At 42.8% G+C, this 17,368-nt stretch overlaps 1 protein-coding gene across 7 annotated transcripts in view; it reads left to right on the plus strand.

Annotated features, from left to right (window-relative positions):
* Positions 1-17,368, plus strand: part of DENND1A (DENN domain containing 1A) — a 147,639-nt gene that overhangs the window by 72,555 nt on the left and 57,716 nt on the right. For all 7 annotated transcript variants that reach the window (XM_088177648.1, XM_088177651.1, XM_088177649.1 and 4 more), the window contains exons 10-12: positions 721-821; positions 6,391-6,436; positions 14,832-14,933. In XM_088177648.1, the coding sequence (XP_088033774.1) occupies positions 721-821; positions 6,391-6,436; positions 14,832-14,933 (249 nt within the window). The remainder of the gene's footprint in view (positions 1-720; positions 822-6,390; positions 6,437-14,831; positions 14,934-17,368) is intronic.

Below are 17,368 nucleotides of genomic sequence, written 5' to 3' on the forward strand. Positions count from 1 at the left end.
TCACCTGTAGCTTTTGCTGAGATTGGCTTATTGAGCATTACCACCTGCTCCATATTAATATCCTTGGTGAATGTGACAAATATCCTGCTTATCTCCTTTTCCAAATTAATAATTATTGTTTGAAATAGAATTGAGAGCAGTAATTTCCTCTGTGAGGATTCTCCCCATGGCTTCACTGGCACTTGGCTTTGCTGTTTCAGTACCTGTCACACCAAAACTCTTCTGCATGATATTTTAGCAATATAACTGAGCAGTCAATGGATCAGATGATTAGGTGAAGAGCAATTAGATAAAATTCCCTTTTAAATCATCAAGATTCAATCACTGTATTTTTAAGAAATGCGTGCCACTGTTTTTTCAGTTGATGTTATAATTTCAGAGCAGTTTTATAATATTTAATGGATGGTAATTTCCAGGTTTGGGAGATTGGCCATTACAATTTCTTCATTCCCTTTGTGTTTTCATTTCCATGTTTCTGTTGCTTTGTACAATGCTGGGTGTTCTTTGCAGGCTGGGTTTGAATGAGTCACGTTCTCAGCTGTTCACAAAGTCAGGCAATGGCAGCCACTCCTGCTGTCCCTGAGACCTTTGTTTTTGCTGTGTGTTTTCTAATAAAGCATTGATAGGAAAGCAGAATTGATTCTTCACTTTCTTGTCTCCAAGCTTACCATTAGAGGCTTGGGGTTTGGTCATTTCTGCTGTGGTTTCTCTGTGTTTCAGTTAACTGCCTGCATCCACGGGTCTGCGGCCATGCTCTACCCGATGTTCTGGCAGCACGTTTACATTCCTGTCCTGCCCCCACATCTCCTGGACTACTGCTGGTAAGGTTCTGTGTGTGTGTGTGTGTCCCTCACACCCACTGCACTGGCCACATGGCCTGGAGTGAGTGTGAAGCCTCTCCTGGTGCAGCTGCTCCTGGGGATCCAGCTGGATAAAACCAGCAGGGACTGAAGGCCTGGGAGCCAAACGGTGCAGCTTTAAAGGAAGTTTGCTCCTGTGCAGCTGATTTAAATGTGTGTGCCTGCGTGGGGGAACAGGAATCTAAAGATTATCTCCTGTGGAAATGAGCCTTCCCTGGCTCCCTGCACAGGAAGGGCAGGTCCCAGTCATTTGCAGTGCCAGCAGGTGCCTTTCCCTGGATAATGGGCTTCTCACGTGTAATTAACACTTGGAGACGCTGCCCCAGCTCCCCTCAGGTACCTGCTGCTCCAGGGATCAGCACAGGCTTTGCCTTCAGAGATCAGTTATTCATGGACTTCCTGACACAGGCAGGGACAGGGGTGAAAAAGCAAACCCTGGGGCAGGAGGGAAAGGCAGGAGTCACCGAGCATCGCTGAGGGGACCCTTCTGGGGCCAGCAGCCGGCCATGGCAGGAGGGAGCCAGGGTGTGTGCAAAGAATGATTTCAAAATGTACAACTGTCAGGCAGCTCACAAATGCAACAACTGATTTCCTTACCCAGCCAGGAACTTTAATTGGAAAGGTAGCTACACACTCTGTCATTGTTTGAGTAAGTCAATTTAGCAACAATTTATGTGCCATAAAATATTTCCCAAAATAGAGTCCACCCTCTCTTTTGTAACCGTGTGAACTTGGAGATGCCATTTTTGCCTGGGAGGACTGAGCAATCAGCTCCCTGCTTTAAGGCAGTATTTCTGCTTCCTGGTGTCTGCCTCTAAAGGGAAATGACCTGAGATTATCTAAAATAGAAGAATTCCACTTCATTTTAATTATTGCCTGGTTATTTCTTTTGCAAATATGACATAAGGATTTTAGAGAGCTGAAATGGGAATAAAACTTGAAGCAATGAGAATTCTTCAGTTCTTATGAATACAGAATATCTTGTTCATTCAGTTGGCTGTGCTCATTTACTGACTGTGCTGTGATGTTTTGAGTCTTCTGCTCTTTTGAAACTCACAGAAGGATGGATAGACTGTGTCACTTGAGATCTTTGAAAGTTTTTTGAAAAAAGTATATTTCACCTGTGATTATTTGCCTTTTGCTTCCCATTTCCCTCTTGAAAGGGTTTTCTTAAACTTCATATTTCTGTTCCCTGCATTCCTCACTGATGTACCTTCCCTCAGAACTGCAGATGCTGAAAGGCTGTGTCTCCCAGATGTTTGTTCTCACTGCACGGGGATGCTGACTCAGTGCTGCTGCTGGATCCTCCGTGGATCTGCAATGGCTTCAGTCACCTCATCCCTGTCATGTTGACAACAGGGGAGGGGGCAAGGGGAAGAGTGCTATCCTTTATTTTTATTTTTTAATTAGGCACTGCTCTTTAAGGTATTTTTAGCCCCGGGAATCATTTTGGGTGCAGGAGACTCGAATCCTGTCACAGGATTCCTTAGGTTAATGCACAGTTACTTGTTGCTGTGATGGCAGAGCAGCAGAGGGAGCAGAGCAGCACTGCTGGGGCTGGCCTGGGGCTCTTGGGTTGGGTTTTGTTTGTTTGGAGCACGGGCCAGCAGGTGCCAGAAGTGCTGGTCAGTGAGGTGCTGCCACCAAGCACCGATAGTCAGGCACTCACAACAACTACTCCAATTTGGCCAGAACTTGCCCATCTATTTTATTGGGAATTTAAACATTTGGTGATGTGAAAGAAGCAGTGCATCAATTCTCCTCACTACTTTTCCCACTTTGTTTTCTGTGTGCCATAAAACCACTCCCACCGTGTCTGTTTGCTTCCTTCTTGCTCTCAGTTTAAAATGAGCTCTGAGAAAAGCCTGGCTTTGCTGAGCTGAGCCCCAGAGCTTTGTCAGCAGAAGAAACAGTACATTTTGTAGGGTGAGTAAAGCAGTCTTTTCTATCAGGCAGCTTAGCAGCCAACATGAATAATTCTGAGAGCACCCTGGCACAGCTGCTGAACAAACACTTCTCTTGGGGCAGTTTGCCCTTTCTCCAGGAGTCTTTTCTAGCCCCTTTCTCCTATTTTCTAAATCTGCACGTAGTCCATGTGCTCCTGGAGTAGGTGGGGGTGGAGCTGGAGTCCTCCTGCTGCTGGGAACAAAGATTCCTGCCCAGGGAGCCCTGGGTGGGCACTGCCATTGAGCCTGGCACACCTGGGCACTCACTAAAGCCTCTTGGAGCTCTCTCCTGGTGTCAGAGCTGTGCCTTCTCTGCATCCTTCCAATTTATGCAGTCAGGTTTCTAATTTGCATCAATTACCCCAATAAATTTCGGGTGGAATTCTGTTGCATTTCAATGAGGAATCTGAAGAGAAATCAGGAGACTGCCCTGGAGAGGGAAGTGCCAGTGGTGGGAGACAGGCACCCCTTAAGTCAATGTTTGTAGAGCAGCTCATGAATGTGGTAAATGTGCTCTCATCCATTTTCCTGCAACAATGAAGCAAAATGGTGAAATCCCTGTGTAGCTGTAAATAGGAACCTTTTGGAGATCCTTGGGCTTTTACATTACTTTCCTGGTGAATTGCAGTGTTTTTTAAGGCTGGGCTTTTTTCACTTAAGAAGAAATGTCCCTCTATTTCACCTGCTTCTCTTCCAATTAGTAGTTGCCCACCTCTTGGGAGCATAATTAAGAGGTCTCTAGTTTGCCTAAGGAAACGAATTAAAGAAATTGTAAAAATGCAACTGTAATAAATAGGCAATATATAGCCATTATGTCCCCAAAATCCATATTCATGCTTATGCATTGCTACTTTAATGATTTGATATTTACCTATATAACTCATTTGATTATAAATAAGGCTGATTGCCTTGGGAGCCAGCATAGCACAAGAGGAGTAATGACCCCTCTCTTTGTTCCAAAAGGCTCATGCAGGCACTTTGTTTGAGCAGTAAATACATGTGGTAGAAACTGATACTTCTTAATTTTGCACTTAATGGCTATTGGCTGCCAGCAAACAACTTTGAGTAATTAGTAGTTGTGGCTGTAAGAAGCCCCAGGACTGATGAAGTGTCAAGCAGTGGGGAAGGCCTGCTCTGAAGGGCAGTCTTTAATCTGCCAGGGCTCCCAGAAGGATTAAAGGTTGTGCTGAGTGTTTCTGCCCTTTATACAAGGGATGTGTCTTGCTGAACTTCACTTGGAAGTCTTGCAAGTACAAATCTACCCTGATCAAATATTGAAAACTGCTGGAGTGCTCCACGGCTCGGGAGCTGAATGGAAGTGAGGAGGGAGTGTTTGAGTGTGCCCTGGCTGGGGAGGGGGGACACACCACATTCCCCTGCACAGGATGCTAAAGGTCCACTTAAATAATGGGCAAGAGAAATGGTGATAAAAGCAATTTATGAAGCCTGACGTGAACTTTGGGCATTTACTTCTAGGTGTGTTTCCTATTCAGTCATATTGATGAGTGATGATGGAAGAATAGAATCTCTCTGGTAGATTTTATTGGAAATATTTATGCTCTTTACCAGAATTGCATTTTATTGAGGTTATTTATGCAGTTCCTGGAATTATTTTATGTGCTGTATTGCCCTTACATGTAATATTTGTCACTTCAAAATTGAAAAGATGAGCCTCTGCATTCAAAGCTGATCCAAGTATCTCAAGCTATATCTTTTCTTCCTACTTTGGAGGTGTTAATAAATGGCTGGTTTTCAGGAATACTGCACTCTTCCTGCTTCCTTTCATTACATTAGCCAAGGTTCCAGTAGATGAGACGTTTGCAGGCTAAGACTTCCTGCCGTGGTCCCGGCTCTGTAGGGTGGGGATTGAAGCTGTGCTGTCCTTAATTGGAACCACATTGGTGCTGGTGGCACCGGAGGGGCTGGAGCAGCCAGAGCCAGAGCAGGGCTTCATTCCCTCAGTATAAAATTCCTGGCTGTTCTCTTGCCCCGGGCTGTGGCCCCTGGAGCCGAAGAGATGGCATTGTCACAACGAGACGTGTGTGTGACAGAGCAGGGCTCAGCTGAGCAGCCCTCGTGTGTCCTGGGGAGCAGCCAGACCTGCCACGGACTGGGGCGTGTTCCAGGTGCCCCCTGTGGGATCCCCAGGACGCAGAACATTTGGGATAATTCTGTGCTCTAGCAGCCCCTCTGGGCTCTTTCCCAGGGGGCTGTGGAGGTGCACTCATTGCAGTGGGACAGGGCACTGGAGTGTTCTGCCACTGAACTGGGAAGGGCTTGTGGAAGTTGTATGTGTTTAATGTCTCAGAAAGAAAATAAATGGATTCACATGGAATGTGTGCTGCAGGGGCTGTTTTCACCTACAGAGTGGCAGTTTGAGGGGGTGTATTAATAAACAACATAAATATTAATATGCTTATCAGTAAATATATTTTTAAAGGTATTTCTCAGGAAAAGGAGAGGCAGGGATTTTTGCTGGCCTGGTGTCTCAGGAGCTTTTTCAGCACTGTACTGCTCTTACTGAGCAGTAGGCACCAGCTTAGAGCAGCAATATGGGAGATATTTTAATCCAAGGCAGTACAGTGACATTTCTCTCATTTTTTTCATCTGAAATTGAAAATGAGCTCTTTGAGTTTGTGCATCCAAAGCGAGCTGAGGCTCTATTTTAGAAGTTGTGTCTGTCTGTGTGCGCTGCGTTTCGCAGGCAGGATGTGCCATATTTGCAATTAGCAGCTCTGGCAGCCTCGCTGATGGCTCTGATTGCGAGGGGGAGGCTGGGAGCAGCTCAGCCTTGCAAATCCTGGACAAGGACACGCGGCTCCCACCGGGGCTCTGCTCAGGGGAGGGACCTGGAGAACGTCACTGTCCCCTTAACCGCTGCTGTTCTGTAGGCTGACAAAGGTGTCACCCCTGTCCCAGGCCAAAACCTGGCCTAAGAGCCCCTGGGCTATTGAACTTTTGTGTCCTGGGGGGGAATGTTGGTATCAGTGGGTGTCCCAGGAACTCTGGAGCTTATCAGGATCTTCAAAAGTGTTTTTTATGTTTTCTTTTACAAATGAGAACATGTCAAGATTTGTACTTAAAAGTACATTGCTTAAAAATGTGTTTGGACTTATTCAAAAAATTCAGAACTAGTAGTACTGGGTGATATGAATACATTAAATTAACCACTTGACACTACAGTAAGGTCAAGTTTTTGAACGAACACTCTTGGAAAAATCCAGGTGTGTTTTTACCATTGCAATAACATGTTTTGTTTGGTTTTCAAGCAGAAGACCCCAGTGTTAGGGATGTGTTTAAACACTGTCCTTAGGTACCTGCCTAAAGTTAGCCACTTAGAAATTCTGATGTCAAGAAAAAGCAAAGTCTTACAGGAGTGGGAGGCTATTGCATACTAAAAACCATCTTTCCAATATGGACTAACACTTTGTTCACGTGTGATTTGTTTGGATATATGTATCTATTATTTTTTTAAGCAAAATTGAATCCAGTGTGCCAGTGTTTTCCTGTAGCTAATTTTACAAGTCATGTGTGTTATTCAGCGTTACAAGGGTGTAAAGCTGTGTTTCTTTTCCTCTCTGCAGTGCCCCCATGCCCTACCTCATTGGAATACACTTAAGTCTGATGGAGGTAAGTCTCCCCATTTCTGAAGATTCTGCAAGCAATTACACATTCATTCATGCGCTTAAAAAGGAAATAATGCTGTTAATTTGGGAGTGCTGGGGGGGTTGAGTGAGGCATTCACGATAACATTGGATCTTCAGGAGCCTGATCTGCTCCCTGCTCTCCTTGGGCAGAGTTCCCCAAGCTCAGTCGTGCTCCCCTCCCTGCCCTGGGGCCTCGTTTAATCAGTTCAGTGCCTTGCTTGGACTCAGGCACAAAGGCAGAGTCGATATTAAACCACAATGTTGACAGTTACAGTTCTCTTTTAGGCTTTTGCAGACAGATTGTAATTTTTTTAATGTTCAAAAGATCTGAAAAGAAGGAACTTGCAGTTAATGTTAACACAAAGCTGGCAGAGCACCAGCCCTCACAGAAAGCTTCTCCTATAAACAATTCCCAGTAATTCATGTGACTTTTTTTTAAAAACTCTAAAAGTGGAAATAGCACATTTGCTTTTGCTTCCAGTACTGGTGAAACAGTGGATGACTTTCCTCAAAAGTATCTGGGGGACAGCAAAAGACACTGATTTAAGGTGCCTGTGAGATCCTCATCCTTCCTGAGTGTGCCCTTCCCTGGGAGTGCCCAGGGAGCTCCTGGGGCAGGGCTGGAGCTGGGTCTGCTCTGGGCATGGGTGTCCCTGTGTCCCTGGTTCAGAGCCTGGCTGGAAATGGAGCCTTCGTGTTCAGGGTACAGAACAGTTTAGAGAGCTGGGGTTTACACCACATCAAGGAACTGTTCTTGTATTGTCCATAAAAATGTGTCATTTCTGGAAATATTGATGAATATTCTTTCACTAGGGCAAATGTGTGTAATAATGATTCCCTGTGTGTTTGTGTGTGCTGTGTAACATCCCCCCTTTTTCCAGCATCAATGGGAGGTAATTTTAGAAGTCAGTTTTTTCATGAAAAGATAGATTAAATGTACAGGATGTCTTTTTTCTTCTCCATACTGTCCTGGGTACAGATGATTTTTATGCCCTTTGTACTGCTAAGCCAAGTAAAGAATTGCAGTACAATGTGTTTGTGAATAACCAGTTAGTTTAAAAGCCAACATGTACATTTGTTTGCACATCATATTCTTCTGTTCAAGGGGTACTCATAATCACCCTTGGATACTGCACAGGCAGGAGTCAGGGAATATCTAGGAAGAAATGTATTTTTCAAATCAGTCAAGAAACTTTCTGCCCCATATCCACCCCAGGCAATCATTGGTGTGATTATTGGGATATCTGTAAAAGATGATGGGAGAATATCTCCATGCACACACTTGGCAGCTTTCACAGATATTTGTGCTCACAACAAGCTCTGTGGTTGGCCTGGGAATGGATTAAAAAAAAATATTAATAATTACACCTTGGAGTTGCTTTGTGTGATGTCTCACTCCTGCCTTGCTCCATAAATCCATTGCCTCTTCCTTTGTCTCTGTGTTTCAGACTGCAAGGCTCTGTGGGCCTTCCAAACTCCATCTGTAAAAACTCAAAAAAAGGAGTTGTTCTTGGAGAAGCCAATTTTCATCCATTTTAGTAACTTGTGAAAAAATCTGTTTAGTACTAAATCCAGTCTGGCTTTTGAATAGCCAGAGATTCTGGAACACAGACACGCTTTGGCAAAGTACAGTTATTCAAAGTGCCTTATCAAATAAATTAAATAAATAAACCAAACTGTTTTCTCTGCTCTTATGGATAAATTGAATACAGATAGAACTGCATCTCGGAGCTAACTCTGCTTTTTCTATTGAAAAATAACATAGAATTCCACGATGGCTGCTGGATCTTTCTGATGGCAAGTGCTGCAGAATTTGTGTCCCCTGGGCGAGGGAAAGATGGCATTTGTCACATGAGCTGGACACTTCCTAGGTTACCTCTTGTTTGTGGTGCTGAATGCTCACTCTATTTGTCCCTTCTTTCACATGTAAAGTTGTGTGGGTTTTTTAGAATAACATCGTAGTTGCAACAGCAATTCTTTTTCTCATGATCTGGCAGTTGTATTTATTTAAAAATGCATTATCTTTTCCATATCAAAATAATTTTATAAACTAGAACTACAAACTACTGCCATTATTCAGTCTTCCTTTTTCTCTAAACGCTGAAATGTCACAAACAGGGCTTTAGAAGTGTTCTGTTAATGCACACGTGTGAGTGTCAGGATGAGGGGTTCCCTGCCAGCCTGGCACTGCAGCTGAGGCAGGTGGAGCCCAGGCAGTGCTGCAGGTCGGGCTGGGCTCAGCCTCTGCCCCTGCAGCTCCCATGCTTGCATTTGTCCTCCTCCTGCCAGCATTAGTGGCAGCCTCATCTTGCCCAGGGAAAGCTGTGGTGTGAAGGCAAGATGGGATTTGGGATATAGGAAACAATTCTTTCCTACCTCTAGTCTTGTTTCTGTGGTTTTTGCTGTCCCAGTGTTGGAATGGGGCCTCTGGAAGAAGCAGAAGTGTTGGTGATCTTAAACAAAATCCAGCCTCTCTCAGCTCCACTGATCTTTCCTGGACTGTCTGGTACCTTAAAGTTAGTTTGCAGTTTCCCGTGTTCCACAGGGGCTCTGTAGAAGGAACAGTTATTTTAATGGAAAATGACAAATTTTTCTTATGATTAAAATATCAAGCCTATCCATTGACTGTTAAATCTAATTTGCTGTGACTGAAATGTTCTCCAGTGAGATAAGATAATCTCCTGTTATAGGTCAGAGGGCTCCAACTGATTTATGGGGGAAAACCTTGGTAGAAAATACAGAGCTGTGTTTTGTGCTCTTATTTTTCAGCTTTTCTATCATCACCTAGTTAGTCATTCTTTATAAGATTTCCATTTAGCAATCCATAAAGTGACTTCAAAGAAGGCTAAAAGTTTATAAGCTGTTGGATAAGCAAGGCTGGAGCTATCACATGAATAATGGAACATGCTTATGGAACTAATTGAATTCATATTAGATGAAGATAAGTACTTAGTAGTGATAAATAATGAGATAGGAAAATGAAACTATCAAAAGAACACACCCCTTTCACTATCTTATTTTCTGCCTGTGCACTGTAGGCTGTTTTAATCTTTGTATCAGAAGCAGTGTCAAACTTAGCCACAGCTTTTTTTGTTTTGTCAGAGAAAACGATTGTTTCTGCAAGTGTTTGTGTAGGAAGGTTATCAGTGTGATGGTGCTGATGGAGGGGAATGCCCTTGACCTGGGAGCTCCGTGCTGGAATGGGGCACATGTGGTTTCCATTGACTGCTGGGGATGCCTGTGCTGGGCTCTGAGATGTGGAGCTGTGACAGGGCCGGGATCCACTTAGGGGAACATCCACCCTTTCCTGCTCTGCTTGGGGCACAGACCCAGCATGTGCACTTAGAATTAGTGACTGGAAAAGTGTTTCTGATCTTTTTTATTCATATTCCAGTTATTCAAAGACTTTTTCTGGGACTTCAGAACTGTTATTATCCTTGCAAGATTATCCAGGATGGATTTATGTGTGAAACTGCACATTGCATTTCAGAATGCTCTACTAACCCTTTTCCTAAGGAAAGAGGACACTGGTGTATATCATAAAAGCTACATGAGCAGATTTTTGTTTTGCTCTAACCTGGTATCAATAAAAATATTCACTTGAGGAAAGAAACACTCAGTGAGATTCCTGTTGTGTGACACATGGCAGGACGCCATGGCTGATCTCACCTGTGTTGGTGACATGTCCTATGCAGCCAGGGCAGTGGAGCTGGGCCCCTCAGAATCCCCCACACCCATTTGTGGAGCCCTTTTTGGCACATTCCCCTGCTCCTGTTCAGGGTGAGGATGCCCTGCTCGGGGTCCCCTGTGACCACAGCCCAATTAGTGTGCACTGAGTCTGAGCTAACGAGCCTTGAGCTCAGGCCTGGCCCTGCCATGGGCTCCCCTTCCCTGAACACACCCTGAGAATTCATTGACCACTGGCATCTGCCACTGGTACTGTTAATTGTTAATTATATTTTTGATTGGGGTGAGAAGCAGTAATTAGCTTTTCCCACCCATTTAGACTTAGTAAATCAATGTTTTTTCTACCTGTAACTGAGGAAGTGCAGCTTTTCCATTGGATCTTAATGAAGGTTATAGATTAACTTAAATCCAGGTCTTAAACCCCTAAAAGCAGTTTAGGCACTCACAAATATTCCCAGTATGGCTGTACGTGGTTTCAGGAGCAGATTACTTATGGAATTGTCTTTTATCCAGTTATTGGGAAAATGGAAATAGCAGCCCCGTTTTACTGAGGGGTTCTGGGGGCTGTTTGAGGGTGGGTTTCCAGAAGGCAGCCCTGCAGTACCAAGCAGGCAGGAGGTGTTGGTGGTGTGCCACAGCAGCACGGGTGCTGTTTGTCACTCAGTTGGCAACAGCTGCTTGTGATAAGGATCTGGGGAATCACCTGTAGAGGCTGGGGGTGCCCGGGCGGAAGGGTGGGAGATGGGCAGGGGGGGCAGCCCACCTGCTGTGCCCGGATCAAAGGGCCCCGGGGTCAGGGGGCACATCCCGCTTAAGCAGAGCTGTCTGCTGAATAGCCATTTCAGATTGTAAATCTGGCCCTGATTTCATTAAGTCCTTCTGGCTGCTCTTGGGGCATGAAATAATAAAATTTTATATCCGCTGCCTTTCCTGCTTCTGGCAGCCAGATTGACACATTGTTGTCTGCAGGGTTGTGGTGTTTTCCTTAAGAAAATAAATGGAAACTATTAATTCAGTGGAGACAAGTCATTAAGCAAATGGATTTTAGACTTGTTGTGAATCATACTTTCTTAACGATTTCAAAGCTAGTGCACAGGCTAGCAAGAGTATTCGTTTTTGTTAGGAGTTCTGCCTTTCCAAAAGAACCAGTGCAAGGTATGTTACCCTTTCACTGTTAGAACATTTTTAAGATGCTGATCACGTTTGTATCTGGTTATAAAACCTCACGATCGCCTTGGTTTATGTTTTGGCAGCAGTTTAGCCGTGAAGTTACGCAAACCTGGTTTGTGGGAGGAAAAGCAGGGGGTGCTGGTGTTTGATGGTTCTGGACTTTTTGTTTTGTTTTGTTTAAAATTAAACTATTCAATAGAATTGTTCACCTGAAAGAAGTTTAACCTGGGATTCCTTTATGGCAGAAAATGCAGAACCTGCCAAGTGTAGCCAGTGCTGATAAAACAGCATTTAGTGTAAACTACTGTTATTGTTATGGATGAATATTGCTTCTAGAATGGGATGGAGGAGCACCCCTTAATTCCTCTATTAGAATATGGTTTCTGTGTTTTTGTGAACTTCCACATAAAACATTTAAATGACTCAAGTGTTTGGCTGCCTGTGAGCAGGGCAGGCACCCGGACTGCTCTTATTTACGGACCTGGTGTTTAAGGCCCCCCGGAGTTTGTTTGAAAAGTTAAGAGATTTTCACAGTAAAGGTGCCATTTCTGAAATTTAAAGTGCTCTTTTCACCAGGAGATAAGTTCTCTCTGATTAAGTCAGTAATTCTTACTAAGCCATGTTTATAGAGGCCATAAACAATGGGTTCAGTGTGCTTGTTAAACCAGCTTTCCATACCTCTCCACTCTTTTAAAAAGAGACATTTAAAATAAAAGGCAGGTGTAGATGTTAGTTTGATTTAGATGGATTTTAGGTGATTAATTATGGCTACAAGTAATTGGGCAAGGATGGCTAAGAAAGGTTTGCAGGAGTGAGATGGGATGCACATTTTCACTGAATCTCTCCTTTTGACTCAGTACATCCCTGACTGTGGGAAAATGAGATAAGGAATCTGTAATGTTCATGTTTCCTCTTGCTCCTTGCTTATCCACATTTCTTTTCAGCAAAATACAAACCTACTGAATACAGTCCAGGCTGTTGCACAGGTATCACTTGTAAAATTTTGTTTAGCTCTTCAGGAAGTTGTGAAATATGGACTGGGGCTGTGTGTGGCTTGTGGCTGTCCCTTCCCATTTCCAGAAAATTATGAGAACACACAAACTGTACTTGTGAAAGATGATCTACATGTTTTTGTGATTCACAGAATCCAGTGGGGCTTAATGTGAGAATTGCAACTGAATGCTGGGAATTTTTACTCAAATTCCAACGAGAGAGTAAATACTGTGATTTTCATGTTGGTTGGGCTGATGAGGTGCCAGGTTTAGTGAAAGAAGTGTGTGGTTATTTAACAAAAGCCCTTATAACTGCCTGATACTAGCTTTATCAAAAGTGATAGTGATAGTGACAGGAGAGATGATAAACCCAACTAAGGATTAAGATGAACTGGTCAGTCTACATTTCTGTAGAATGAGCCACAATTGGACCATCAAAAAATTATATGTTTTTGAATGCATTGCAAGACAGATGCTATTAATCAAGTCAGTCTCCAGTGTTTTATTAAATCCGAGGGCTGGTCTCAAGGGAAATCCTCTGCCTTTGTACAAATATTGCAAATCTTTACAGTGAGGTTGAGGCCTTGGTGGTGTAAAGGTGCAGCCCAGCAGAGTTTCACAGCAGCCTCCTTTTGGATATGATGATTTGTGGGCCAGGTGTGGGGTGATCCCCCTGAACAGTGTTTACAGTCCCTGTACCACGAGTGCATCCTGGTGGGTTATCCCCCCTGGCCCAGCCCTGCTTGGCACGAGGCTGTTGTGTCTCCAGAAAAGCCCACGTTTTGCTGAAGGGGAGGTGCAGATTCACCACCAGAGGTACAGAAACACCCCTGGCACGTTCCCCACACTGTGCTGCTTCTTTGGCAGCAAGCAGGAGAAGGATTTCCTCCTTCTGTCTTGTCCTGCCAGCACCGAGCCTGACAAGCTTCTGGCTTTGGTTAAGTACTTTGCAAGACCTTTTTGTTGGAGGTTTTTAGACTCCTCTGAGTATAAGTGAGATTTTTAATTTTCTGAAACAGGAAGGAGCAAATCAGTTTGTCTGGTGCTTCCGGACTCCTAGAAGGAGCAAGGCTCCTGGATTGCTTTAGAGTTTATCAGATGCAGCCAACGGGGTGACCTTTGGTTCCTGCAAGCAAAGTACCTGGCTTGTCAGGCAGTGCTGGTGCTCTTTATATGGCAAGCATTAAATGTAATATTCTTCTGTTGAAGTTAAAGAAATGTCTCATGAAGACCTAAACTTAAATGTCTACAAAGTGGGTTTTATGGTTGTTGGGTTTTTTTTCAGCCCTAAGTACACAGCAGTTTGCTTTATAGACAGAGGACTGAGCCTTGAAAACTGAGGGTAATTATTTAGCTGCCTAAGGCTCAACTTTGCCATTGTTTTAGGGCTTTAGTTCCTTTCTTTTAAAGGAAACAATTCCCTCCACCCCACAAAACCTTAATTAAAAATTGAGTATGTTTTTGTTCACTTTCCTGCTCAGTAACTTTCATTTGGTCCTGTGTGTAGGTAGCCAGGTACTTAAACATTTTTTACAGTGTCACTGGGAAATTTCTTCAATTACCATATTCTATAATTCCAGTTTTTCTGATTTTGAGTTTTCAAAGCTTTATTTGAAAAGATTAAACCTGTGTGATTAGTCAGTCATAAAATAATTCAAGTCTCCTGTTAGTGGAAGAAGCGTTCAGTGTTTAAAGCTGCTCTGTTTGGTATCAGTGACTCATTTACTGTTGATTAGGCAGGGAAATCAAGTCTGGCAGTATTTAAATTTGTTTAGATCACAGATACCTTCAGACACTCAGAGTCACAGGTATTGATGGTCGTTTTTTTGAGAAATAGATTCTTCTTTTCTATGTATAAGTACTGTTAGTAGATTAGAAATTTCTCCTCAATTCATGGGGACAGAAGAGAAAGTTCAAACTTGCTGACCAGGATATGGTGGAATTAAAATTCTCTTAGCTTTGTTTCTTCCCCCCATTTTAACTGATTAGGCTCTCATAGCATCCATTTTACTTAAATGCAGTTGTAAACTTGTCGTTATTAGCCTTCTAAAATTCAACCTGGATTTTGGAAACTAGTTCCCATCCCTGATTTAATGCAACTCTCAACTCGTGGAAAATCCACTCTTTGTTGTTAATTAAATTAATTCCCAAATATAAAAATATTTGCTCGAAATCCTGACTTGACTAGAAACTGTTAAATGTGCAAACAGGACACGAAGACAAACATTTGTAGAGGTGCTTGAAATAAATCTTTGCTTGAATAATCACAGACCCTCTGGTTTGACAAATTTCAGTGTGCATGTTGTTAAGAAAACTTCCCTCTGCCATCTGAAGGTTAATTTTTTAGCATTGTAAAATGAACAAATAAAACAAATGATGACAGGAAGTCATGAATGTTGATTGTTTTTAAAATGGTTGAGGTTCTGTAGTTCCATATTGTTCTGCCATCATTTGTGTCCTTTATGCATAAAATTGAATTCCCCATACTTACATTTTCCTTTCCCTTTTCCTGAATGTGCTCACATATAGAAAGTAAGAAGCATGGCCCTGGAAGATGTGGTGATCCTTAACGTAGACACCAACACACTGGAAACCCCTTTTGATGACCTTCAGAGCCTCCCCAATGATGTGGTATGTATGGAGTGACTTCTCCAAGGTTCTGTTCCTGCCAGCAATTCTGTGACTGAGGGGTGTCACTGGGAGCTCTCGTTGGCAGCACTGAACTGCTGCCCTCAGTTCCTGCTGTCCCAAAGGGTGCAGGAATGTTTGCTTCAACATCTGCAGACGTGCATTGGAGCCTCCCAGTGAAAATCAGCTAATGCTCACATGAGCTAGAAATCCTGCATCTTTACTTAACTGTTATTTCCAAATGAAATCGTGTGGGTTTTCCTCCTGTGACTGCTTCCAGGTGAGCTTTAAGGAATTTCGTGCATTTTATATCCTGAGATATGATATTAAATGGGTGCCTTCACATTCACTTCAATTACTGCTGGAATTCAGAACTCATTTTCTTTCTCATTCACCCTTTTTCTTGTTAAATTATTTCAAATTTTTAATAACTTGATAGTAATGGTGTGTAAATACTTGACATTTAATGGGACACAAAGATATCCCACTTGCTGCTGCAGGCATCTCCAGTGGAGGAGCTGAGAGTGTCAGGAGCTGTTTTCAAGGCAGAGAGTGAATGTTTAGGAGAACGTGGCAGGGGAAAATCTGGATTTCCTTTGCTAGTTGGAAATATTGCACTGCCAGTCAGATCTGAACATTTGCATGTGCAGTTGAGAAATAGAATTGATGTGCAGGGAGCTCAATGTAAGCTGTGTGTGAGGAGAAGCTGCACTGAGGGTGAATTCCCAGTGCCTCCAACAGGATCTGTTCTTCAAAAACAGGGAGCTCAGGAGGAGAGAGGACCATCTTGATTGGGAACATTCTGGCTTTAGTCAAGCATTTAGTCTGTAAAAGTTGATTCCATGATTTTTTCTGGCTTTATATAGTTTTTCATTTTGATTTCACTCCCAGCATCCAAATCTGCCAGCTGGTCACTGCTCGTGCCATTATCCACAACCCGGGAATGACAGACCTGTAAATTTCATGGAATTATGTAAGAAATGTCTGGATCCACTGAGCACGGGGCCTCAAACATGTATATGATTTGTCAACAATCAAGTATTATATTAGATTTTATGAGACTTCATTAAAGGAGCTGTTGTGGGCACACTGTAGAACATCAGAAGAGACTTCTCCAATAAACACAGAACTTCAAGCTTTGGAATGTAATAAATTTTAAGAGACTTCCTTCCTTTCATTATTTACTTTTACTTCACTTTTATAACAGTAAAGAGTTGTGTTTTATTAGTTCAAATTTCTTGATTCAGTTTTCCACAGGTCTATTTAAAAGCTCCATTTTATCTCAGAGGATGTCGAGAGCAGAGCAGAGGAAGTGCTGCCAGCAAATTCAATTAACTGGCAGGGCTCACCAGTAGCATATATGGGGTATTTTTTTTCACAACTGCTATATAAATACAGCTGGGATTAATATTTTTCACAACAAAGCTTTAAGTTGAGTCGTGTTGCGTTGTGTAATTAATGTTTGTGCTGGGGGTTTATGTGGGATTTAGCTCTGGTGCATTGTTGCTGTTACCTGGATGATGCAGTTCCTCCTCCAGGTCTCTCCCTTCACACGGTTCCAGAGTTGGCTTTGACCACTAGAGAGCAGCTGCTCTGCTGTGCAAGAATTGAATTTCTGTCAGTTCTTTCATGCATCATGTGTTTGGAACTGTAAGTGGATCAAGTTGTTCATCTCAGCAGGGAGACACTAAAGCCAATCCATTATACTTTTTTTTTCTTTTCTTTTTTTTTTCCTTTTTACTTCCCTGGGAGATTTTGGGAGTGTGTCTCCCCACTGGTTTTAGTCTAAGTAGATGCATTTATGATCTGAGAAACTAAAAATGTCTTCAAGAGTTTCCTGATCATAAATGCCTGTTATGTCAAACTACCCTGCCAGTTTTGCTACTTAATGTGAGCAGTGAGCAATTCATGCACTGCTGAATAGACAAAATTTACTTTGCTAAATTAAATCTATCTATATTCATCAGTGAGCAAAAACATTTTCTCTGTGGTGCATTCACCATCAGGTAATTAATCCAGTGGAAAATTTCTAAAAGCTGATTTCCCTCTCTCCTTGAACTGCTTTTTAAATCAAGTGAATGAAGTCTTATGATTGTTTTAGAGCCTCAGGTAGTGAGTTGTTCTTGAGTTTCATGATAGAGATGTTGCTACCTAAACTGGTTCTTGGAAATCGAGAATGAACTGTTCTTTACTCTTTAATTCTTAGGCTCCAAACAAACATAGGGCTTAGTGAAAGGTCTTTCCAGCTAGAATTTGTGTCAGAGGAGTTCCAGCAGAGTCAGCTCAAGTTGCTCCTTTGCCCCAGTTTATGTTAGCAGTACCTGCTGGCTGTCAGGCTTCTGAAATAGCCAGGTCATGTCCCTGAAAACCAAGGTTTGTACCACTGTGTTACTGATTAACTATTTGAAATGTGAAAACCTGCCCCTTCTTTACCTTCT

Source organism: Sturnus vulgaris, chromosome 22, assembly GCF_052056855.1.
Source record: "Sturnus vulgaris isolate bStuVul1 chromosome 22, bStuVul1.hap1, whole genome shotgun sequence".
In the NCBI taxonomy this organism is placed as follows: domain Eukaryota; kingdom Metazoa; phylum Chordata; class Aves; order Passeriformes; family Sturnidae; genus Sturnus; species Sturnus vulgaris.